We start from the raw sequence: 24449 nt of genomic DNA on the forward strand, positions 1-24449 counted from the left end.
AAAGCAGTTTCAAGCACAGGCATGGCTCAGAGGTTGAATACTGGGCTCCCACGCAGAGGGCCCAGGTTCGAACCTCATTCCATCCTGGAATTTTTTTCTTATTTAGTTTTTTTTCTTATTTCGAGCGATACTGGTTACGGACACCGGCGGCGGCGGCGGCGGCGGCGGCGGCGGACAACTACGGCGCCAAAAACGGCCGGAGAAATGATCTCATAACAGCTTTCGCTGTAAAAAGCAAACGTCTTTCGGCTACCCTGCTAATGAAGCAAGAGTTCCTCCGAGTCTGTCTGCATTTTGCCGCCAGGGTACAAGATCATCGACTTGCTTCAGTCAGCACTTTTGAGGTGCGTATGCACCTCAAAAGTGCTGACTCCCCCTGACCTATGAAACCTATGACTGACCTATGACTCCCCCTGACCTATGAAAAGCCATCGATATTGACGAGGCCCCCATGGCACCTTCCTTCCTGGACGATAGTCACGACAGTGCCGGGATTCAAGAGCAAGAGAAACACGCCTGGGCCAGCGTTGACATACTTTGCTCTCGAACACATTAACACCAACTATAGAAACCGCCGTCACGTTTATACAGATGGGTCTGACACAGATGGATCATCTGCTGTAGGTGTGTGGACACTGTCGGCGAATGTCACCATCGCAGCCACTCTCAGTCACCGTGCTTCCGCCGCTGCCAGTGAGTTGGCTGCACTGCGGAGGGCGCTTGCATATATCAAAGATCAGAGACCCGAGAGGTCTCACAGCTAGGGGCCGAACGAGGCGGACGTGCCCTGCATGGGCTCCAACTACAACCCGCTCTGTCAGTGTTCTGTATCAGTTTATTACATCAACTTCGGTGCTGAAGTGGACAGTTTCATCGGTGGAACTACCTGTGAATGTTTGAGTTCAGCCGGGTGTCCGATTCTTTTAAATTGGCTTCGCTTAGTGCAGAGCGGGCGCCGGCCCTGCTATCGCTAACGCCGGCAGTGCTGACACCAGGGACGCGCGCCCCACTGCAGTCTACTACCACCATGGAGTGCACAGTCACAGGCACAGAGCTTCACCCGACTGCGTTTAATCCTGATGAGTGGAAAAAAGTCCTTGACGCACGAAAAAAGCACCATCAGCAGAAATCCAACACCAACGCGCCTTCCCGAGCGGAAAACGCCAGCGTTGCAGTCGAGCCACAACTCGTCCGCCAAGACTCCGTCCAGACGCCAGCGGAGAAAATAGGCACCACAGCGTCTGCGGCACGCCTTAGGCGAGGACCGATTCCACAGTTACCAACGGACGATTTTAAGGTTGTTTATCGCCCAAACGCTGGAGTCAACATGGCAGCGTTCACAGAGCGAGACTTGCGGGCCGCGTTGCTGGGGGGCGATCGGAGATCTCTGTTCTGCGCCGTTCGTTCGCGTTCGTTCTGATGATCGCACGCGATTGGCTGAAGCCGGACAACTCACGCCACTGTAAGGGGCGTGGCCATCTCTTTTTTTTTGCTTGATGTTTTCTTTTTTGGTGACGTCATGCCGCGTCATAACGAGCATGTCGTCTGCTAAAAGTGAACGGAGTGCGAGACCGTTCGCTCGCGTTCTCTCGAGCGAACAATGGCGTCGCACGGCATGTATTTCGAGTGATGCGGTGGTTGCGGCTGCCGCAACAGCTGATTTTGAGAAAATGGCGCTTGCAACGGTGCTTCCTTGCTACGTTGGCGTTTCTCGAAGCAGATGCAGAATGGTAGGAGGTGCGAAATGCGTTTGAAGAGATGAGGGAGTGTGAATTCCGGCGTCGCTTTCGTTGGTTGTGCGACGATCTCGGCCCCGTCATCGGGTGCCAACGAACCAGTGGGATTTAAACAGAGCGGAAGGCGTTGCGCGCGGTGAGATTTTTTGCGATCGGATGCTTCCAGCGAGCTGTCGGCTGCGAGGAGTTCAGCGGCCTGTCGCAGTCGTCCGTCAGGAAAAAACGGTGGGTGGCCTTTTCCGGAGACCACAGACGCGAAGAGCGAACAAAGGCGGCGTTCGCGCGGCTCGGGCAGATTCCCGTTGTGGTCGGGTGCGTGGATGGTACGCTCATCGCAATCCCGAAGCCCCATGGCCTGAGCTCCGCGGACACGACGCATTACATGTCGGGGAAGGGACTCTACGCATTCAACACCATGATCGTGAGTATTATTCATGCATTGTATGCGTAGCGAATTGTTTCATTTATATCGCTTAAACTTTCCGCTTTACTGAGGCTGTTGCAACTGAGTATAGTGGGAGCGGTATTTTCGATCTATCCAGAACGGGAATTGGTTCGTTTCAGGGCACTTCGCTTAGGATAAGCGATGAAATCATGTGACGCGGAGTACACTTTGGTTCAGCGGCCTGCACAGTGCATAATATTACCGTTACTCGTTCGCCATGTGTACCCGAAGCTTGATTCTCGATTTGTATTTGTTGAGATTAGCGCTCCCAGAATGTGCCGTAGTATGTCCTTATTGTTCATTGTCGTGATGGACGTTACATGGATCAATACATGGATGGATGAATAAACTTTATTTCGGTCCCTCGGAACGCGCCCTAGCATGTACATTAAATACGCATTGTTTCATAACCCTTTTTTCAGTCGAAGTTTTTCGTGTTGTAGATATTTTGTGATACATTGCCTTAAACAAACAGCAGTAATTTGGTTAAAAGGCTTTGGTGGCTGGAAGGTGGGTTGTTCCAAGCAGTAAACATGCAGACTACCCTTTGACACTGCATTGTCCTCGTGTTAGAACTTATGGTACAAGTCCTACCCTGTCGATGATTTGTCCATAGCTATGTTTCAACAGTCAGTAACAGTGAAGACAGATGTAGTTACATTAACATAATACCCAACATTGCACCCAAGGTCATTTATGGGTACAATTTTGACTGAATTGAATTCTGCAGACATGTGATGCCGACCTCTGGATGTCAGTCCATGTTTCCTGGGGTCATGTCATGACTCGTGGGTATGGCGGGGGAGCCCTCTCCGTCAGCACCTGGAAGCAAAACTTCGGCTTGCTTGGTAAGTGCTGTCAATGCTTGCCACATTCAAGACGTTATCACTACAGCTGTCATGCCGACCTCGTGCAGGAGACTCCAGCTATACATTAGAACCGTGGTTCCTGACACCAGTGCCCGGACGACCAGCTCGTGGCACCCCTGATAACCACTACAACAAGACCCACACCGCCATGCGCAATGCTGTGGAGTGGTGCATCGCTGTAAGCTTGTGCACAGCTGCTCAAGCATCATTGCTGCTTGTGCAGCTCTGCACGACATTGCGTTGGCGGCACATGAGCCTGTTCTCGAAGGGGACGATGACGATGCCGAGCTGCTGCCAGCAGCAGCTGAGCTACCACCACCACAACGGGAGCCAGCAGCAGCGCAACCGTGTAGTGAACCTGTTTTGAGAACCACAGGGCCTGCATGCTTGAGCACCTTCGCAGAGTACGCCGCCGCCTGCAACGACCGCGGCAGCATTGTGTGGTGCGTGTTTGTCTTTGTTCATTGTGTTTGTCACTGTTTTTTTTTACTACACTTCAAATGTTTGCTACACATATCAACGAAACAGCGTTCTCGTATCAATGAATAACCCCCTTGAATAGGTTGGCAAAAAATGTGAAGCTCACCCTGACTCACTCGTGAAATATATTTTGCTCTTGGGGCTCACTCGAACTCAGACTCACCAAAATTTTCCTCAAGCGGATTCACTCGGACTCAGGCTCACTAAAATGTTTTCACCCGGACTCGAACTCACCAATGTATTACTCACTTGGACTCACAGCTCGATCTGAATCTGAGTGAGTCGACTCATGAGTGAGTTTGCCGACCTATGCCCCCTTGTCACACAACGCCATGCTGATGAAATGCTTAGACCAGGTTGTAAAATATGGCGCTTCACACTAAGCACAAGTGAGAGCTAAACTGTGAATGGCACATGGTGCCATTCACAGCCAAAGTGGTAACCTGAAAAGGCTGTTTGAATCAGGACAGCAACAAGCGGTAGCTTTAGTGCAACAAGAATGGTGCCTGTAAATGAAGTGAACAACATGGGTGGTGTCAGAATTGAAATTTTATTACAAGTATCACGAGCAATGCACATAAAATGCAAAATAAATAAATAAATATCCCTTAAATTTATTGCCAAGGAAAAGAATATAAAAGTAGCTTCCTTTTATAATATACAAATGGAGTTATTACAAAGTGCCTGCTGCTCCTCTGCAGCAACACACGCGTCTCGCAGCACGAAATCATTGTATTACATGAAAACAAGGCACAGTCGAACCGGTATTATTCGAACTCGCTAAAAAAATGTAACTTGTTGGTTGCTGATATGTCTTCCTCTATTATTGATTTCTGTTTGTACCCAATCCTATTGTCTAAACACTTCTAAGCAACAGAACACGTATTCGTCAACTATTTTTTGGTCTTGCAATATTTCAAAATTGTTGTGCAACCTAGACCGTTCACAAACGCTTTTCTTTTTTTCTAGGATGTGTAAAAATCGATAGAAAACGTACAGTGTGCCACAATATTCTACACGTATACACTATAAACATAAAGATACACCACAGTGCACTATGTGCATATACTACAAAATTGCTGAATGCATGGCTTCGTATAATGAGATTTTAAAAAATGACATGGCAAAACATGATTTATAAATGAAACCACACTGTGCTATGCACATGTACTACAAAACTGCTGAATGCATCACCTCACACGATGAGATTAAAAAGAAATGACATCGCAGGACACGATTTACCATTGAGCTACACTTTACTATGTACAATGAAACAGCACATCAGTGCTTCTGATATGCAGAAAAAGAAAATTAACTGAAAGAAAATTAACTGCGAAAAAATTGCAGGGCACCATTTAAGCAAGCCAGTGTATCATAGCTCGTGATGTGAACAAAAATAAATCAACATATATGTACAACTAGTCTTTACAAATCACTGTGCAGGTGCCTTCCGCTGCAATGAGGGCCCGGGCGAGGGTACCAACGCCTTGCAATTCGTGGACCACGTCACCGAGAAGTTGAACCTGGCGCAGCTTTCCAATGATGCCTGGCCCTGCCGCCTGGTGTTTACGGCTAGTAACTCCAGCGCCTCGGCCTGCCGGTTGCCCCCATCTCGCAGCTGCGGCATGAGCTGGAAACCAAGAAATGTGTTGCCATTATCACTTATAAATTTCCTGCTACCGACTCTTCGCTGGAAGCTTCTGTTCGTGAAGAGTTTCAGTGTGTGCAACAATTTCCTCTCTGTTGAAAATCCACTGACCCAACGGCATCCATGAATGGTGCTTGGTTCACCGCACAACCAACGCACTTCGTTTGGACAGACCAAAGCGGTGCCGGAATTCATTTTCGCTCATCTCATTTTTTTTTTTATTCAGATACCCTAAAGGCCCAGAAGGCATTACATAGGGGGGGGGGGGGATACAGTTAATGTGGCAAATAAATAAAATACACACTGAACAATGAAATCAGCGTACATGAATAAGTAAACATCGAATGGTGTAAAAGCAGCTACGTGTGACAGTATTATAATACGTAAAAAAACAATCATAAAGTAAAGTTTCATAACAATAAACATCATCAGTATCACATGAAACTAATAGAAACACTAAATAGACAAGCGGAACAGAATAAATAAAACGCAATGTAAAAAAAAAGAAAAAGAAAAGAACATAGAAAAGCAGCACTAGCGAATTGAGGATAGAATTTTTCTATAGGCTTCCATTTTGTCCTAGAAATGACTTTAGGCTAGTTACAAATGAGTCATGATTCACAATGCGCACAATGTCAGCAGGAAGAAGATTCCATTCACGAATGGCGAGGAGAAGTGGGGAGTGAAAAAAGAGATTAGTGCGGGCGAAAATAGGTTCAATTTTATGTTGGTGATCGAGTCGCGAAGATATATGACGAGCTGGCCTGATATTGAAGATATCGTGGGATGACTGATTGAAGTGAAGCTTATGAAAGAATGACAATAGTGTCAGCAACCTGCGATTTTCTAGAGGAGCTAAATTGAGTGAAGATTTTATTTCAGTTACGCTTGATGTTCGTAAGTAGTTTTTTGTGATGAAGCGAGCAGCCTTATTTTGTACCGACTCCAGTTTCTGTTTGAGGTAGGCCTGATGCGGATTCCAGATGAAGGAGGCATATTCGAGTTTTGAGCGTACTAAGGTTTTATAAGCAAGAAGTTTAGTTTCGGAGTTCGCCGGATGCAAATTACGCCTTATGAAGCCAAGTGATCTGGATGCTTTACTGACAATTGCGTCTATATGGGTGTTCCATGACAGGTCTGATGACAAATGTACACCAAGGTATTTTATTGTGGATACAGAGTCTATGGGCATGTTGTTCAACGTGTAGTCGTAAAACACGAGGTTAGCCGTTGTCCCGAACGTGATAGCTTTTGTTTTGTTAACGTTAATTTGCATTTGCCAATTGTTGCACCATTTACTAAGATTTTCAAGGTCAGACTGAAGGAAGCTGGTGTCCTGAGGGTTACTGATTTGCCTGTAAATCACACAGTCGTCCGCAAATAATCTAACTGTGGAATGCATACCATTACTAATATCGTTAATATAAACTAAGAACAAGATAGGCCCGAGCACGGAACCCTGTGGTACTCCAGATTTGACGTGAATTAACGGAGACAAATGGTCATTAACGAATACGGATTGGTATCGGTTGGCTAGGAAGTTGGTAATCCACCTAACAACCTTTGTATTTATGTTAAGACCTGTAAGTTTATGAACAAGCCGCAAGTGAGGAACCTTATCAAAGGCCTTCGCGAAATCAACAAATATAGCATCAATTTGATGTAAGCAGTGAACAGAGTGATGCAAGTCATTAATTAATTCGAATAATTGCGTTTCGCAAGAACGACCATGCAAAAAACCGTGCTGATTGATGAAGAAGAAGTTATGTTCTGTAAGAAACTTCATGAGAGCAGATGAAATTATATGTTCTAGGAGTTTGCAACAAGTACTTGTTAAAGATATTGGTCTGTAATTCGATGGGTTAGACGGGTCACCAGATTTAAATATAGGAATTACGCGAGCTTCCTTCCAATCATTTGTGACGCATCCAGTGTCGATAGACTGCTGGAAAAGTGCGGCCAAAATGTCGCATATTGCAGGTTTTGATATTTTCAGAAGCTTAGGGCAGATGCCATCAGGACCAGGAGCGGCATTAGCCGGAAGACGATCGATGCAGGAATGTATCCCTTCCGGTGTGATAGTAATGTCGAGCATGTTTGAATGCAAAATGGAGACCTCAAGGTCACTTGGAACAGGGGCCTCATCCGTAAAAACAGACGAAAAAAACTCGTTGAATTCTGCAGCAACACGTGCTGGAGAAAGAATGTTACCATCCTTGGACAACGACACCGTGGAATTTGTTGCGTAATTAGGCTTAATAACTTTCCAAAACTTTTTTGTATCGTTACGAAGCATGTTTGAAATGTCGTAGTTGAAAAATTTGTCTTTGGCTGTTGTTATTTCAATTCTGCATAAGTGCGCGTGCTCGCGATAAAGCCTCCAATCTTCCTCAGATGCAGATAGTTTAGCTTTGGAATATAAACGTTTCTTTTTGTTAATAGTACGTTTCACATGCGTCGTAAACCAAGCGCTTTGCGTGCAGGTGGTTATTTTGATTCTAGGAATATGTTTTTCTTTAAGCGTGATCAATTTGTCACGAATGAGTGCCCAGTTTGTATTGACGTCGCGTTGGTGAAATGATTGCAAAAGGTCGATGGAAAAGGCGGAAAGGTCAGTGATAAGCCCGTCTACATTCGCCCGGTTGTAATCAAATATAACCTTCGCTCTGTTTTCACGCTTTTGCAGAGCGCATACGAACGCGCAATGCAAGATATTGTGGTCGCTGATGCCATCCAAAACATTTACCGAAACATTATTTGGTTCCGTAGTTAATATAAGGTCTAAAAGAGAATCATTACGAGTGGGAGCAGAGACGATTTGGTGCAAATCGAACGATGAGAGCACGTCAAGGAAATATTGACATTCACGTTTTCTTGTGCCATCCAGGGGTCTGCATGATTGCCATTCGATATTAGGATAGTTGAAATCACCGGCAAGAAATATTGACGATGTTGGGTACTTGTCTTGAACAAAACTTAAAGACTCATTTAAGTAATCAGGAAATTCGTGAGACGAATCAGGTGGACGATAGCAGACCCCAATGACACAAGTAGTACGTGCGGGCAGACAAAGAGCAATCCATAAAATTTCGAGGCAGGAATTGGTTTCAATAACGCAAGCTTCCAGACTCTTTTTTACCGCGACCAACACACCGCCCCCTCTCGATTGAACCCTATCTTTCCTAAACAACGAAAATTCACGAGACAGGGACAATTCATGATCAGAAATATCGAGTGACAACCAGGTTTCAGTGCCTAGAACTATGTCTGCCGAACATGATTCAACATAAGAACACGGTGATCCTGCTTACGAAACAGACTGCGAAAGTTTGACACAAGAATGGACAGATGCGTATCACAGCATTCCCGCTTGCGTCACTGGGTTTTCGCGGGGTCTTGACGCTTCGGCAGAGCAGTTACTTCGTTTGTGGTATGATCCAAGGCATAAATCGTGTTATTGAGTAGAAGCTTATCAAACAGAAGTTTGAATTTTTCACCGGGTTTTCGTTCGGAACGAGCGAAATCTCGGAGCTTCTTCCTAATCAGTTGCATTCTCGGCGAAAAGTCTTCTTCAATCCACACGCGAGACGATTCTAACTTTTTCAATTTGAATGCATTTTTCAGTACGTTAGTTTTTTCTTTGAAGTTGAGGAATTTCACAATTATTGGCCGAGTATAGCCCGGTCTTTTCTGTCCTATTCGATGAGCACGTTCAATTTCACCAGCTGCAATCCCTAAGTTTTTAGAAACGAACTCATTTACAAGCCCTTCTGTTTCCTGCCATGTCTCCGAGTCTTGCTCAACGATTCCCTTAAAGATCAGGTTATTTCGGCGCATTCTGTTGTTAAGGTCGTCTACCACCAAAGTGGAGTGTTGCGATTGTCTGGATTCTATGCTTTCCAGTTTGTTGTGGGTGTCCTTAAGCATCTGAACTACCTCGTCCGTTCCGGAGGACCCTTCTATTTTGGAAAGACGCCTCTTTATTTCCGTTATGTTTGTTTGGACGTCCTTTACTTTCCCTAAGATATCTTTCTGAAACTTTTCGCTAGACGCAACCATATCCCTGACAATGGTGAGAAGTTGGTCGACCTTGTCAGGGCCAGGGTTCAATTCGACGTCTCCCGCGCGAAGCAACAGGTGCGCTACACAAAACAACACAAGAGATAGCCGCCCCGCAACGCAAATTTTAGCACAGACGCTAGCAGGACGCAACCACACAATGGTACATGTTCGCTTTACTCTGCCGCTACAGGCGAAGCGGCCAACACGAACGCGATACGTGCAAAGGTCTACACCCATAACAAACACAGTTGGGATTTGCAGCCGAAGAGACAACTACACGAGCTTTGTTGGCAAAGCACACTCACCTAAAATGTAACAAAACAGGCTTGGTCAGCGACAAGCAGTTGGCCGCAAATCCCGTTCGGAAGTTGTCGAAGCGTCTTCTTATAGTTGATGGGAGGGCGCTGCGCTCGGCGATGAGTGCGCTTGCGCTTTGGTGGTGCGCAAGGTAGCAGCCGCGATGACCACGTGGCGGGAGATAAGGCCCGCGTACGGTGATGCACCGGTCCGTTGCAGATTAGTCCGAGATCGCGTACAGCGCAGGCTTCCCGATGCCCTTGCTTTCTGGCTTGAAAGCTAAAATGTAACAAAACAGGCTTGGTCAGCGACAAGCAGTTGGCCGCAAATCCCGTTCGGAAGTTGTCGAAGCGTCTTCTTATAGTTGATGGGAGGGCGCTGCGCTCGGCGATGAGTGCGCTTGCGCTTTGGTGGTGCGCAAGGTAGCAGCCGCGATGACCACGTGGCGGGAGATAAGGCCCGCGTACGGTGATGCACCGGTCCGTTGCAGATGTAGTCCGAGATCGCGTACAGCGCAGGCTTCCCGATGCCCTTGCTTTCTGGCTTGAAAGCTAAAATGTAACAAAACAGGCTTGGTCAGCGACAAGCAGTTGGCCGCAAATCATCAAACACATCTCACGCCTCTAACCACCTCTCCATGAGAAGCAACCAAACAGCCCTTTTCAGGGCTACACAATCGTTTGCCCGGCTTTACGCAATGACCGACACAATCTCCTTCCGAAACCCTAGCTGCTGCAGTATGCAAAACATACAGCAAGCAGGTGTAACACAGGTGCAAACATGTGCATTTGTGTATGATGGCTATGTGAAAAAGTTATATAACGAGCTTGCTTTTTGAACAGTATATTTAGCAATAGCACATTCTCAGTTTCACTTTTGAAGCAAGTGACAAAATAGGGAAACATTTCAAGATGTTGAACATTTTTGCAATGCTACCTTTTTGCTACATTTCACCATAACTGCAAGGCAGGACACCTGTTTATTCCATCTGACAGTTATGCATACAACTAGCTCCTGCAACCGTTTGCCAAAATTTTTTTTGTGCAGCCTTTTGTTTTTATGCCCACAGATGTCATCTCTTCACAAACATATGCCTGCACGCATGAGCATCACCTGTGAGCATGTAACACCATCTACAGTTAATCAAAAACATCAGCGAAACTTACGAGTTGGGGCACGGGGAAGATCCTGGGCCACATCCTCTTCAGCCACACCAGTAGCAGCTGGAGCAGGGCTCACCTGTTATAGTAAGAAGTTTCTTGATTGACACACTGAGTGCAATAAGAAGTATGGAGTGGAAGTGGACAATAGCAATGTTATTTTAGAATGTTTCAACAGTGGCATGCTATGACACACAGACTTCGGAGAGAGGGATGGAGGGAGGCAAGCCTACTGGCTACGCACCTCACTCGACTCGAGGGTCTGAGAAATGGGTTGGAACACGTAGGGTGCTCTAATGAGCTTCGAAATATAGTTCGCGGCTGTTCTTTCGTCATTACCGCAAATGTGGCTGTTTCGCATTCTGTTCTGGGCGGCGCAACGTGTTAGCACCTCAGCTAACGCGGCGGCCGGGTGATCCACTCGATATTGTTAGAAAAAGTAAAACTAACAGCGCGTAATGGCTCGAAGCAAACGAGCCCACTTGTTCGCAGCATACAAGTAACAATGATATTCTAAGCCAGTGCTTACCGATTCAGACCACCCGAACTATGGGCCTCGCACACTCGTCCCTGTCAAGCACGACGCGGCCGCGGTAATCCGAAATCTGGCCGCCTCGGGTGCCGCTGTAAAGCACAAGCGGGACGTGTAAGATGACCGACCACAATACAATTGTTCTCGCACTCACCTCTGCTGCCCTCGGAGTTTGGCAAGACCCTGCTGCGAATAGTAGCGCTCATTCCTCCATCGGGCCTGCCACTGGGCCCTGGTGTTACGCGCAGGGACTTCTTCGTTCAAAAGCGCTACTAGCTTCTGCCACATGTCGTCCCGGTCCTCCCTCGTGAACGACGGCTCCAGCGGGCACTACAGCGTCGCGATCTGTGGGTGCTCTTTCACAAAAGCCAGCAGAAGCTCCTTTTGACGATCCGACACCCGAGAACCAACGCAGACGTTGCGATCGGACGACATTTTGAAACTGCGTCAGCCGACACCATCTAGCGACGACGTCAAAAAAAACTAACATTATTAAATATCATCACTCAAAGCTGTTGCTGTTTGAAAGAGTGTTTGAGCTTGAGAAGCAAAAACAATAATTTTCTGTAAAGTAATTATATTTATTAAAAGGCGAGAAACGCTTCACGGTCCCTGTGCCGACGTCACAGGATGCGCGTCTACTTCCGGAAAGCTGTCCGCTTCACGATTGTCTGTTCTCTTCCTCTCGGCGGTTCTAGGCGGGAGAGCTGCGCCTCCTCTCACTTTTGTGACGTAGGCACCGCAGAACGAACGCGAACGAACAAAGATCTCCGATCGCCCCCCTGGAGAATGAATGAAAAATTTATTAGTGCAAAGAAATTCTCCCGTCGAAGGTGGAGCCCTCAGTCCAGGGCCCATGTTGCATTTGCCACCTTGCGAGCTTGTCGATCAGCTTGAGCTGTTCTTCAGGCTTCGAGCAGGACCGCGCAGCCTCCCACTGCTCCGGTGTTGGTGTGTTGTTTATTGGCACAGCCTTTGAGTGTTGCCAGGCCCATGTAACGTGATAAAGTGTTGCATGTTCCCCGCATAACGGGCATTTGTTGTCGTATGTAGCCGGATAGATTTTGCTACGTAGACTGAGATTTGGGTATGTATTAGTCTGCAGCTGTCTCCAGGCAACCGACTGCTCTCTACTGAGGTCTTTGTGGGAAGGGGGGTAAATCCTCCTCGGGGATCTTTGAGAGTAGCGGTCTTGTGGAGTCCGGCACCCAGGGTGATCTCACACGCACCAATCTGGTAAAGAATGTCTTCACAATGTCCACGGCATGTCATGAGAGAGTGGCGAAATACGCACAGATAAGGCAGATAATTCTCCGCGGCAAGAAAATTGAAGCAAAGTGTGAGAGCGGGCTAGTTGGTATTCCATAATACTAAAACTTTAGCGCAAGACGAGCACGGCGGACAAAGAAATGACGAAGACAGGCGCCTGTCTTCGTCATTTCTTTGTCCGCCGTGCTCGTCTTGCGCTAAAGTTTTAGTATTAAGAAAATTGAAGTGAACGCCTACATCGCACCCCCGGATCGAGCCTTCCAAGGTATCATCTATCGAGCCTACAACGGAGAATCCCCTGAAGAGATCCTGCGGGAACTTCGGCGATCTAACCCGCTGCTTCCCACCGTGCAGGCACGGGATATGGGCCGCACATCAAAGTCCGTGCTCATACACTTCATGTCTGACACTCTTCCAGAGTCATTCAAGTTCTTTGGCTCGGTCTTTGGAGTCTACTCCTTCAGGCCTAAAGTACAGGCTTGTACGAATTGCCGACGGACAGGGCACAGAAGGGAACTCTGCCCGGAACCTATGCACTCGCACTGCCTCGATTGCGGACAGCTACACCCGGCCGACCAGCAGTGCTCCCCCATTTGCATTGCGTGCGGCGGAGATCACCGAACGGGCGACAGAGTTTGCCGCCGGAAATACCAGCGTGGTACGACCGAACGGACGAGAACTTCCACACCACATCAGCAGCAGACGACGCCGGACTTTCAAGTAGACCAAGCTTCATTCCCTCCAATGACGTCGGCATCCGGCGAAGGCCGAACCGGAAGCAATAGCCCACGACGGAACACGCCTCCCATGTTGCCAACAGTGAATCAAGACTCGCAAAAGGTAAGCTGTGTAGATAGCGTCTCCCATCATTCTAATAGTCGCTCAGATTCCCGAGACCTCTATTATCAGTCCACTATAGACCGTCTCACCAAAGAAAACCAAGACCTCAAGCGACAAATGTCCTTAATACTTGAGCGTTTAAATGCACTGACACATGCCAAATCTGCGCTACCCACTCGGTGCCAAGAACCAGTAGAAATCCGTGACTCTCTTCACACCGACTCAGGCGATCATTCAGAGATACATCATTCCCTAGAAGAGGACTGCCCACCCAGGAAAAACCGTACTCTAGAAAGCACGAGCGATGTGTCAGACACATCAGCTCAAGCTCTTGAGGAGCATATTAACAAAGTAGAACAGAGAATGGATCACGGCTTCGCACAAATCGCGGAACGATTTGCTAGTCTGGAACAGGCCATCACAGACCTAACAACTAAGTTGCTCGCCCCCGCGCCCCCTCCAGTACCTCCACCCGTCCCATCATGACTTCTCACCCCTCTGATAAGCACTCATTCCCTCAACCATTAAGGATTTGGCAATGGAATTGTAGAGGCCTACAACGCAAAAGAGACAACTTATTTCTCCATCTGCAGCAGGGAACGCCCGTGCCAGATGTCATCGCCGTACATGGACCAAGAAAACAATGTAATTTAACTGGATATCAAGCTATACAGCCGCAAACCTCCCCCACCCCATGGGTCACCACTTATGTTCATCGTAACATTGCACATTTCACCCACGACTTGTCAGATCTATATTCCCACTGCGTCTTCCTTGAATTCCTGCCGCGCAATATACGTTCTCCCACTTTATTTTAAATATCTACAGCCACCCCCGTGACAAACCAGCAGAACTCTTGCACGTGCTCGCGCGTGCCCTCTCTATCGCAGGCAACGTTCCAATAGTCATAGTCGGTGATTTTAATGCCTCACACGTTTATTGGGGATACAGGGCCTCCTCCGTCAAAGGAAGACAACTTTACAACTTCATCCAACAGCACAGGCGACGGACACTGTAGTGGCGGCGTGTGACGCCACTGAAGAAGTGATCGAGTAACCAACACAATAACAAAATCCCTTTATTCAAACGTACGCATGCTTATATACCTAGGCGACACTGGTGCCACCAGCGGCAGTGATCGTGAAACCAAAACCAAATATACAACATATTCCCTTCCTTACAAGAACATCTACACGTGTTAGTAATGTAGTATGTTAGTGTAACCACATAGAATTCTATGTACATTAACAACGTCTGTGTTATCCACTTAGCTCTACACAACAATGAAGAACAAAGAGAAAACAATTCATTGGCATTATCAAGATATACAACAATCGCAAGAAGTTGCATGCAACAGTCGCACAGTGTCTCACAGTACCGAAGTCTCATACACGGGAGTCTCACGGCCGAGTGTTACCGAAGCGGAGTCTCCCAACAGCACCACCTCGCCGCTTACACTTGGTAGCCATAGCGGTCTGGGGGACGTCTATTTCTTGGTGGCTGTACCCTCCGTGGCGGCTCCGATGCTTTAGGAGAACCACTGGTGACTAGACTATGTTCGGACGCACTGAAAGTGACGGGTGGCCTGGACGGCTGCTCTGTCGCAGTAGTAGAAGTAGCGGCGGCCGCAGCAGCCGACGAGAGACTGGTAGTCGCCTCCGGAACAAGTTCCTCACTTAAGGGCGGAGCCCTGCTTTCGCCAGCTGTACCGTTTCTTTCGCCCCACGTGTGCAGTGCAGCAGAAGCTCGTGGCACCTTTGACAACTTCGAAGCATTCCACGTTTTACCGTCATCAAGGGGGAAAGAAGACGGTCCTTTCTTGCTAATCACTTTTCTGGGGCCACTGAATTCCAGGTCTCCTTTAAAGGCCATTTTGGGTTTTTTCACTCTGACGAAGTCGCCAACCTCTACTGTGGTTCCTCTTGCGGCCCTCCGAGCGTCCGTGTATCGCTTGCTGTACTGTTGCTTTTGCTTCACCCGCTCACGTAGGTGGTGGAGCTCCGAACCAGGGTCAGCAGAGAATGCGGCAGACGGGTGGCCGATCACATCCAGCCTAGTTCTTGGTAACCGTCTGTGCAGGAGAAGGGCTGGGGCACTTCCAGTGGTGGCGTGCGGTGTGCAACGGTAAACGCCCAAGTATTCTGTAACCGCCTGCCGTAAGGGACGCTGCTCGAGTGTAGCCACTTGAACGAAGCTTTTAAGGACCCTGTTAAACCGTTCTACTTGACCGTTTGCTTGCGGATAGTATACGGACGAATGCCTCAAGTGGATCCCACGATCTTCCAGGAAAGCTTCGAACTCACGAGATGAAAACTGAGGCCCATTATCGCACACAATTTCTTCCGGGTAGCCTTCCCGTGCGAACACAGACACCAAGAAGCTTGTTACTGTGCGGGTTGTGGTATCGCTGCAAAAGTGCACCTCGGGCCACTTCGAATAGTAATCGACCAGCGTGATTGCATATCTACAATCGTGTGGCGCTCTTTCGAATGGGCCGACAATATCAATGGCCAGCTTCAGCCACGGCTGATCTGGAAAGGGGACTGGTTGCAATGGTGCAGGCGTCACTTTGGTGCTTTTGTCTGCTGTCTGGCATATGCTGCACCTCTGGATCGACAGCTCCACTTCCCGGTCCATCGCTGGCCACCAATATTTCTCTCGCAGCCTCGCTTTCGTTCGCACTACTCCAGGATGAGCCTCGTGAGCCGCGGCAATTACCTGAGATGTAAGTGACGTTGGAACGACAAGCCGTTCGTCCCGCAAGATCAAGTTGTCCACAACTGAAAGTTCGTCGCGTATTTTGAAAGACGGCCGCAGTTCATCTGGCAATGATTTGTGGGCGGGCCATGACGACTGTATACAGGCCTTGGTTTGTTGCAGCGTTCTATCGTTTGATTGGGCCTGTTCAAACTGCTCTCTGGTAATACAAGCAGGGATTTGGACCACTGATCCCACTTCGTCTAACAAGGGCTCTTCTTGCGAAGATGCCGCGGGGAGACGTGACAGTGCATCTGCTACTTGATTTTTCGACCCTTTTCGGTACTTTACCGTGTAGTTGTACCGCAACAGGCGCTCTGCCCATCGTGCCACCCGCAAGGGACGCCTCCCTGGCCCTTGCGTTGTCAGCAACGTCACTAAGGCCTGGTGATCAGTCATCAGCGTGAAATGACGTCCCCACAGGTACACGTGCCACCTCTCGCACGCCCACACACACGCAAGTGCTTCCCGTTCTCCTACCGAGTACTTCCTCTCTGCTGGTGACAGAGCTCGAGACGCGAATGCGACAGTGTGTAGTTCCTGTCCCTCCCTCTGTTGTAGCACTGCTCCAAGCCCGCAGTCAGAAGCATCGGTGGAAACGACTACTGGAAGGGAGGCATCGAACATTCGAAGAATGGTGCTGGACGCAAGTGCATCTTTGACCATTCTAAAACTGGCCTCAACCTCGCCAGACCATTCAAATAACTGGCCCTTTCTCAGAAGAACACGCATTGGTTCAACAATGTCAGCAAAGTTTGGAATGAACCTAGCGTAGTATTCGACCAGTCCCAGAAACGTTCGGAGGCCGGCTGCGTCAGTAGGCGCTGGCGTGTCCTGTATGGAAGCTACCTTTTCCTTCAGTGGGACAATACCATTTGCCGTGACCCTGTGGCCCAAAAACACAAGTTCCTGCGTATCGAATACACATTTCCTGTTCAATTTGAGTCCTGCCTCTTTAATGCGCCTAAGTACTGCGGCAAGGTTTACCATGTGCTCTTTTCTGCTCTTCCCAAAGACAATAATATCATCAATATAGAAAAGCACGCCGCTGCATCCCTGTAGAATTTTGGACATCATACTTTGAAATGCAGAGGGCGCGGAAGCCAGCCCAAAGCACACTCGTTTAAAACGAAAAAGGCCGTCGTGGGTTACAAATGCAGTTAAATCGCGGCTCTCAGGATGAAGCAAGACCTGGTGGTAAGCGGATGCGAGATCTAGCTTAGAAAAATGTGTTGCTCCCACTAGACTATGCAGTAGCTCTTCTGTATGAGGAAGGGGAAAACTGTCAGCTACGACGGCCTTGTTTGCCTGTCGAAGGTCTACGCACAGACGAATACCTCCCTCTTTCTTTTTAACTACCACAATAGGGGACACCCATTCTGATGCTTCCACGCGCTCTATAACATCCATTTCTTCCAGCCGGCGTAGTTCTTCCGAGGCGACTGGTCGCAGTGAGAGCGGAAGGCGCCTGAGCTTTGATGCAACATGTTGCACTGTGGATCGCGTTTTGACACGGTGAACGAACCCTTTCGCGAGGCCAAGCCCTGGATCAAAGATAGTTCCATACTCCTGAGCTAATTCTGTTGGAAGCTGAACGGGTTGCTGTACTTCTTTCTTGTCAGAGGACTGTTCCTCTCCAACATTAGTAGGCAGCGTTGTCGTTTCGAGGCACCGCAGCGTCGAGCCATCGATCTGGAGACCGAGCGCCTTGATGGCGTCTACACCCAAGAGTGAAGTGCCTTGTTTCACGACATAGAACAGAAGGCATTTTGTGCAATCCTTATGTGTGACGTCTGCGAAGAAACAACCAAGAACTGTAATTGGCCTCTTTGAATAGTCTAGGCGAGCGGACGTCGTTACAGCCAGAATGCTCAAAACTTCCTCGTTGGATGGATTGTCGCTCTCTACCTCACGAACAGGCGCGACGTATCGTTTGTTGCAAACAGACCGGTAGTGACCCGTGATACCACAGTGATGGCAACGCTTGTTTTTGGCAGGACAGCGAGATGAGGCCGCATTGTGCTGGGATGCACCGCAGCGGTAGCAACGAGTCTGGTGGTTGCGTGAAGGCTTCGAGCTGTCGTCTGAATGGGGCGAATGCGTTGGCGTATTCCCCCGAGCAGTTATGCGCTCAACATTTGCAGGCGTAAATTCCTGGAGATCGTTTGTTACCTGCTCAAACTGCGTTGCCATGACTACAGCTCGAGCAAACGAGAGAGAGGACCCTTCCAGAAGAAACCGCTCACGCAAGCTCAGAGATGATACACCCGCAACGAACTGGTCACGCAGCGAATCTTCCACAGAAGGAAAAGAGCACGTATCAGAAAGCTCACGAAGTGCAGTGACGTACTCATTAATCGTTTCACTAGCTTGCTGAACGCGCCTACCCAAACGATGCCGTTCGGCCACAACATTGCTTGCTGTAATGAAATGCGTGTGCAGAGCTGCGACTGCGATGTCGTACGACGACGCTTCAGTTCTTGTATCCGCAATGCCCTTGCTAGCTGCTGGTATCTTATCAATAGCAGTTTGCTCACCGGGCTTAGCGTTGTCCGACGATGGAAGCGGCAGGGTGTAAAATATGCGCTGGCCTTCTACACCAAGACTGTGAAGAAGTAAGGCCTTGCGGCGATCCGGCGTGCAGTCCGAGGCCCCCGAAGCGAGCAGGAAATTCTCGAAGATGCGAAGCCATTGCGGCCACGGAACAGCAGGACGGCCAGGCGTGGGCAGGAACGGGGGCGGCGGAGCGAGTCCTGACATACTCATGATGCCGCAAAGCCGCTGGCGAAAATCACGCCTCCCGAAACCGACCCCTCGTCGCCAGTGTAGTGGCGGCGTGTGACGCCACTGAAGAAGTGATCGAGTAACCAACACAATAACAAAATCCCTTTATTCAAACGTACGCATGCTTATATACCTAGGCGACACTGGTGCCACCAGCGGCAGTGATCGTGAAACCAAAACTAAATATACAACAGACACCACGCAAGCTACTCGCATAGGAAACAGTGTTAGTAGGGACACGTGCCCATACTTAACACTAGTTAAGAACATCAGTAAGCTACAATGGCAGAACACTGGCCTCACCCTAGGCAGTGATCATTAATTGACGTCACCTTTCACGCAGGTAATCTCAGACCCCGGTACCAGCTCAAAGCTGTTGTAGATTGTGATAAATTTAGAAAAATTCGCAAACTGAAACGGACTACCTCAATTTCAGACTATGAGGAATGGGTCGGGCAGCCACAAAAAGATATGGAATTAGCGACTAAACAAGCCGCAGCTGAGCACGCAAACGAGCCGGTCGATAGGCGTTTGCTACACTTATGGGAAGTGTGCTGTTCATCCGCTGCCCTAGGTTCAGAAAACGAAACTGTGCCCTTCGCCATCATCTGGCCCAACCGGATCATCGTCTCAGAACACTGGGCAGCTACGTCACGAGGCGAGGGTGTGGCAAGATCTTGAGTTGAGCGGAGCTGAGTGCAGCGGCTGGTCGCACGCCACTGCCTTTTACGGATAGAACTATGTAATCGAACTATATCACCAAAATATGTAACTGATGAAAAAGTGTAATCCGTTTATTGTAACTGCTTTACTAAATTAATTAAAAGTTTTGATAGCAAGTCCTGTCGTTATCTGCCAGGAACGAGGGTGTGCTTAGACTTCGTCGAGCGCTACCTTCCAGGCCTGAACAGTAAAAGGCAGTAAAAGGCACGGCTTCTACGCTTCGGACGCCAACGCACAAAAGGCAAGACTTCTACGCTCCGAATGCCATTGCACGCTTGTGGACGTCAACAGAGCCTGTCGGACGCCTACACAACGCACGCCAGCTGAGGGATACGTCACAACAGCAAGGTATTTCGCTACTTGTCCACGACAATCGCCATCAGCAAGCACGGTGCACGCAACAGACGTCCGAGCTCCCGACGCACAAGCAACGCAAGGTGGGCTCACATTACGATCCCCGGGTGAAAACGCGCTTTCGAGCACGCGCGCTGAGCGGGAAGAAGAGCACGCTGTGTAAACAGTCGACGCCAACATGAACACGAAACCAACGCCCGAGACGGCAGGCGCCGGTGATGTTGTAAACACGGAGACCGGCGCTCCACCGCGGCGAGCTGCTCCTCTTCCTTTAAAGGGGCCCTGCAACACATTTCTTAGTTATATTGGAATAGTCTCATTATTGACGTATGACTATTCACGAGTCATATGCCGCAAAAATTTTTCGAATCCGTCAAGTCTAAGTGGTGTTACCAAATTATGGAGATCACGTTCCGCAGCTTTCTCCCTCAACTCAACGCAGCGAGTGCGCGGAAAGCTGCGCGCGGCGTGAAGGGAGGGACGGCGGAGGTGCGAGGAGGCGCCGTCAGCGCCGGCGGCATTTTTTTTCTTCATTTTTTTTCTCTCTGGCGTCTCGGCGCAACCACGTGGTCTGTGGCGCCACTTCCGGTCGGCTCGCGCGGTCGTCGTCGAGCGGCGGAGCCCATGGCACCGTGTATCGCGCGTGCTTGAAAACTGCGAGTCGGTTTGGTAATGTTGGGTGTGCACCTCGAACTGCCGTAGTGTTTTCATCGCTCTGCCAACCATGGACGCAAACTTGCGTGCGCGTTTGGAACGCATGACAGCTGAGATGGGTTTCGACCCACACTCCGATACACCGCCTCGTCGCACTGCTCGCGCTTGAATCGTATTCAACACGGCAAAGCTGCGTGCACCCTTCTCCCAGTGGCGGTACTTCGATGCTGTTTGCTCTTCGAATGCGGGCGCACAGCGAGTGCGGGCTGGCAACAAAGAACTAAAAACTAGAAGAAAGGATCGTTGGGCATCGGGCCGGCGCGGACCCATCCCCCGGCTGTCTGCAGCTACCGTGAAAATGCGAGTCTGCTTGGTTGCTGTGTCGCGGTTTCTCGGGAACCTGAGACTACGGGGAGGATACGCCGAGGTACGGCTCGATGACATACTGAACAGACAGCGAACGGGACTCTCGCCATACAGCGAACACAGGTATCCTAAGCTAGCCGGCGCCAGCGTTGTTATCGGAGAAATGGTGCACCGCTGCCTCGGTCGGTCGTGAGAACGTGCCGACGATGCAGTTTACAGCTGATGAGGCAACACTCGAACGGCTCCACTCTCAACGGCAACCGGCGATGGTCAAAAGCACAGAAATATTCACGATTTCGGCACTGCACATGGTGAAGAAAACGCAACCACGCAACTACGAGCAGACGAGCTGTCGGTGAGACCGGAAGTGCTAATATTAATGTTTGTTCGGTGTTTTAACGGCATAACACAATATAAGCATACATATTATCTACTTATTGAATTCAAAATTAACAACTAAGGTAATAATGAGGGTGTTATCGTGATTTAAACATCAGCCAATGGTGGAACTGTCGACAATCGCGTCATATATTGCGGACTAATACATCATTAATTTTGTCGAGAGAAGAGGGAGCGATTTTCAGCTGACTTTGAGAATTTATTATAATTTCGAGGCCGCTCGCTTCGCTATAATATTTGGCTCGCGTGTTCTCGGGAGCCTCGACTACCGATTGGCAGCGCTTTTTGACCCTGCTCAAAAAGTGTTGCAGTGCCCCTTTAAGGGCCAAAGAGAACTACGAGGCCAACCGTGAGAAATACTGCACAGAACTAGACGCAGCATGGAGGAGAGTGGAGCACGGTATGCGGGAGCTTTCGGCCACGGATAAGAAAGATGTTCAGACGGCCAAGAGGACACTGCGCGATTGTTTCGAGTAGTACAAGGACGTGCTCGCCAGATACGAAGCCTTCTTGGTCAAGACGAACTGCCCCGAAAGTCGACAAGGGCTGGATCAACGAAAACAAATTGAGGAGGAGCGTCGCTATCTCGTCACGGGGAGCCTATGGGAGAGGAGTGAAGATTTAGGCGTTAGAGACGAGACACCATCGAGACGTTCTTTCTCGGTCCACTCCACACGCTCTTCGTCATCACGGCTCACCAGTTCGTCAGCTATCAGCCTGGCTGCCGTACAAGCTCGTGCGGAAGCCGAGGCCGCCAAAACGAGGGCTCACTTCGGTCGCAAGGAGGCAGCTATGAAGCTAGAGAGGGCCAAGGTCGACGCCGAGCTCGAAATCCTTCGTCATGAAAAGGAGGCAGCTGCGGCAGAGACGCATGCTGGTGCTCTCGAAGCAGCCGTGGTCCAGGATGGTCGGGAGAGCTTGCACGCACTACCGCTGCTGCATCCCCATCAGCGCACTGCAGATTACGTACAGAGCCAAGAGACCGCGCACGCGCCAACGCATCAACATTCTGAGCTTCATACATAAGAAAACGCTTCCCGTGATGACCTCAACAGCAGGCGGAACGACGGTGCACATGTTCATGACCACCAGACTGTCCAGCAGGGTAACCAGCTGTCCGTGAACACTACGGCCTCAAGTGACGCAAGTTCCGATCTGACCGGTATACTGAAGTTCCTCAGCCGAAGAGACCTTCTCTCTACGAGCCTCACTAAATTTGATGACTGTCCGGCCAACTTTCGAGCATGGAAATTATCATTTAGAGCAACAACGCGTTGCCTTGAACTTTCTGCTCAGGAAGAGCTTGACTTACTCATTGCTTGGTTAGGCCCGGAGTCATCAACGCAAGCTAATAGGCTAAAGTCAGTTTACACACATGACTTCGAAGCAGGGCTGAAGGCTGTCTGGAAAAGATTGAACGACACCTTCGGAAGCCCTGAGGTCGTGGAGGATGCGCTGATGAAACGCTTAGAAGTTTTCCCACGGTTATCGGGAAAAGAAAATGTGAAGCTTCGAGAACTCGGCGACTTGCTACTTGAATTGGAGGCAGCGAAAGCGGACCCGTACTTGGCAGGACTGAAGTACTTTGATACTGCGCGAGGCGTGAACCGGGCCTCCAGGAGAAATGGATGACCGCAGGCTCAAGGTACAAGAAAATTCGGCAGATCCCACGTACCGTGGGAGTCGATGTTATGCGAAGCACGCGGCGGGTAGGTGACTGTGGCATAACTTTTTTTACTGAGCGACCCGTTACAAAATGACGCTGAAGATTTGTATAAATTTTATACGCACACTTATATATGTTGAAGAGCCGCATATCTGTTATATAACCAGCTGTTTACGGTTGGCTAACGCTGCCAATGGCAACGTGGGTATTACCAACACCAGAAGCGGTAAGCTGATATGTAGTGCTTATACGTGTCCCGAAGAACGCACGCACGTTTCACGAACACGTGTGCATGTGTGCAAGAAGTTCTTGACAGTTCTCGAACAAGGACATCATCACCGTGATCAGTGAGCACCAGCAGCTGGTCATGACTTGTTATAGGATCCGGTCGTGGTCGTGGTGACGAGGGGTCCATGTGTAGTGAAATATGTGGTATAGTAGAACTGTTGGAATTCGTGGATGCCTCGGTCATTTCGCCGACAAATTGTCTGTCGACAGAGCCGGCGACATGCCGGAACCTGAAGCCACCCCTCGCGTTGGCGAGGTATAGGCCGTCGAGGCTGGTAGGCCTGGATAGTGCTACGTAGACCAATATTAGTGGATGGTTTTTGTCGTATTCGTAGACTGCCTGAGCGTATGCGGCCTACGTTGCCTAGTCTATAAAGCGGCTGTCAATCAATCTGGCATCATCCTCGGTCAGCATGAGGCCATCGCCCAGCCTCGTAAGAAATGAAGAGGACACTGCGTCGTTCTGGCGGACTAAGCGCACTTTACGGTGCGGTGATGTGGATATCTACGTATTGTTATAGCGCAGCTCAGTTTGAACATAAAGAAAAGAGGCTTCAGCGCTCTCCTGTCGCCTGTGTTTCGTTCTTCGCTGAAGCCTCTTTTCTTTATGCTCAAACTGAGCTGCGCTATAACAATACGTAGTCATAATGCACCAACTTTCCCATTCTGCAGTACATGTGGATATCATATGTAACTTTCGTTAATGTATTCCTCCGGGGTCGAGCAATGCTTCAATATAGCTTGCTGAATCATAGAATACAAACGCAATGTTTATTAGAGTGCTATAAAAGCGGAGCCAACACGGGAACTACAGACGTTATTCTGATATGATGCCTGTATCGTAGGAGTAGACATCGTAGCAGTATCATGTAGTGTTCATTACTTTCTTGTAAAATTAGACAGCCAGCACCACAGCCACAATTGACGTTGCACCGCTATTACGCCTGCGTAGGCTGTTTTTTGAAACCAATTTATAGACCTGGCGTGGCTCAGTGGTAGAATACCTGATTGCCACGCAGAATGCTTGGGTTCGATTCGTGCTGGGATCCTAATTTTCATTCTTTCCATTCGTTGAGTCAACGCTGCCGATGTTGGTTTTCCTTAACGCTCTAGCGTTTAG

The 24449-nt window shown here is 49.1% G+C and overlaps 1 protein-coding gene and 1 long non-coding RNA gene across 2 annotated transcripts; one reads left to right on the forward strand and one right to left on the reverse strand.

Annotated features, from left to right (window-relative positions):
* The first annotated feature begins 2013 nt into the window (after nucleotides 1-2013).
* Nucleotides 2014-5082, forward strand: LOC125759626 (putative nuclease HARBI1). The gene is made up of 4 exons (XM_049418641.1): nucleotides 2014-2157; nucleotides 2912-3029; nucleotides 3098-3493; nucleotides 4974-5082. The coding sequence occupies exons 1-3, from the start codon at nucleotides 2119-2121 to the stop codon at nucleotides 3415-3417; spliced, it is 477 nt and encodes a 158-aa protein (XP_049274598.1). The 5' UTR covers nucleotides 2014-2118; the 3' UTR covers nucleotides 3418-3493; nucleotides 4974-5082.
* A 17-nt stretch (nucleotides 5083-5099) lies between these two features.
* Nucleotides 5100-11602, reverse strand: LOC125759627 (uncharacterized). Its single transcript, XR_007417257.1, has 3 exons — nucleotides 11227-11602; nucleotides 10704-10776; nucleotides 5100-5160 (listed from the first exon to the last, which is right to left on the reverse strand). It is a non-coding gene; the product is annotated as an uncharacterized LOC125759627 (long non-coding RNA).
* Between the last annotated feature and the right edge of the window lie 12847 nt (nucleotides 11603-24449).

Source organism: Rhipicephalus sanguineus, chromosome 8 (assembly GCF_013339695.2).
Source record: "Rhipicephalus sanguineus isolate Rsan-2018 chromosome 8, BIME_Rsan_1.4, whole genome shotgun sequence".
Classification (NCBI taxonomy): Eukaryota; Metazoa; Arthropoda; class Arachnida; order Ixodida; family Ixodidae; genus Rhipicephalus; species Rhipicephalus sanguineus.

Excerpts from the sequence above, each read along its gene's own strand:
- LOC125759626 (XM_049418641.1), top strand. The coding sequence starts at position 2,119 with ATGTCGGGGAAGGGACTCTACGCATTCAACACCATGATC. Across the intron at positions 2,158-2,911 it reads ACGCATTCAACACCATGATC|ACATGTGATGCCGACCTCTG; the intron begins GTGAGTATTATT and ends TGAATTCTGCAG. Across the intron at positions 3,030-3,097 it reads GCAAAACTTCGGCTTGCTTG|GAGACTCCAGCTATACATTA; the intron begins GTAAGTGCTGTC and ends GACCTCGTGCAG.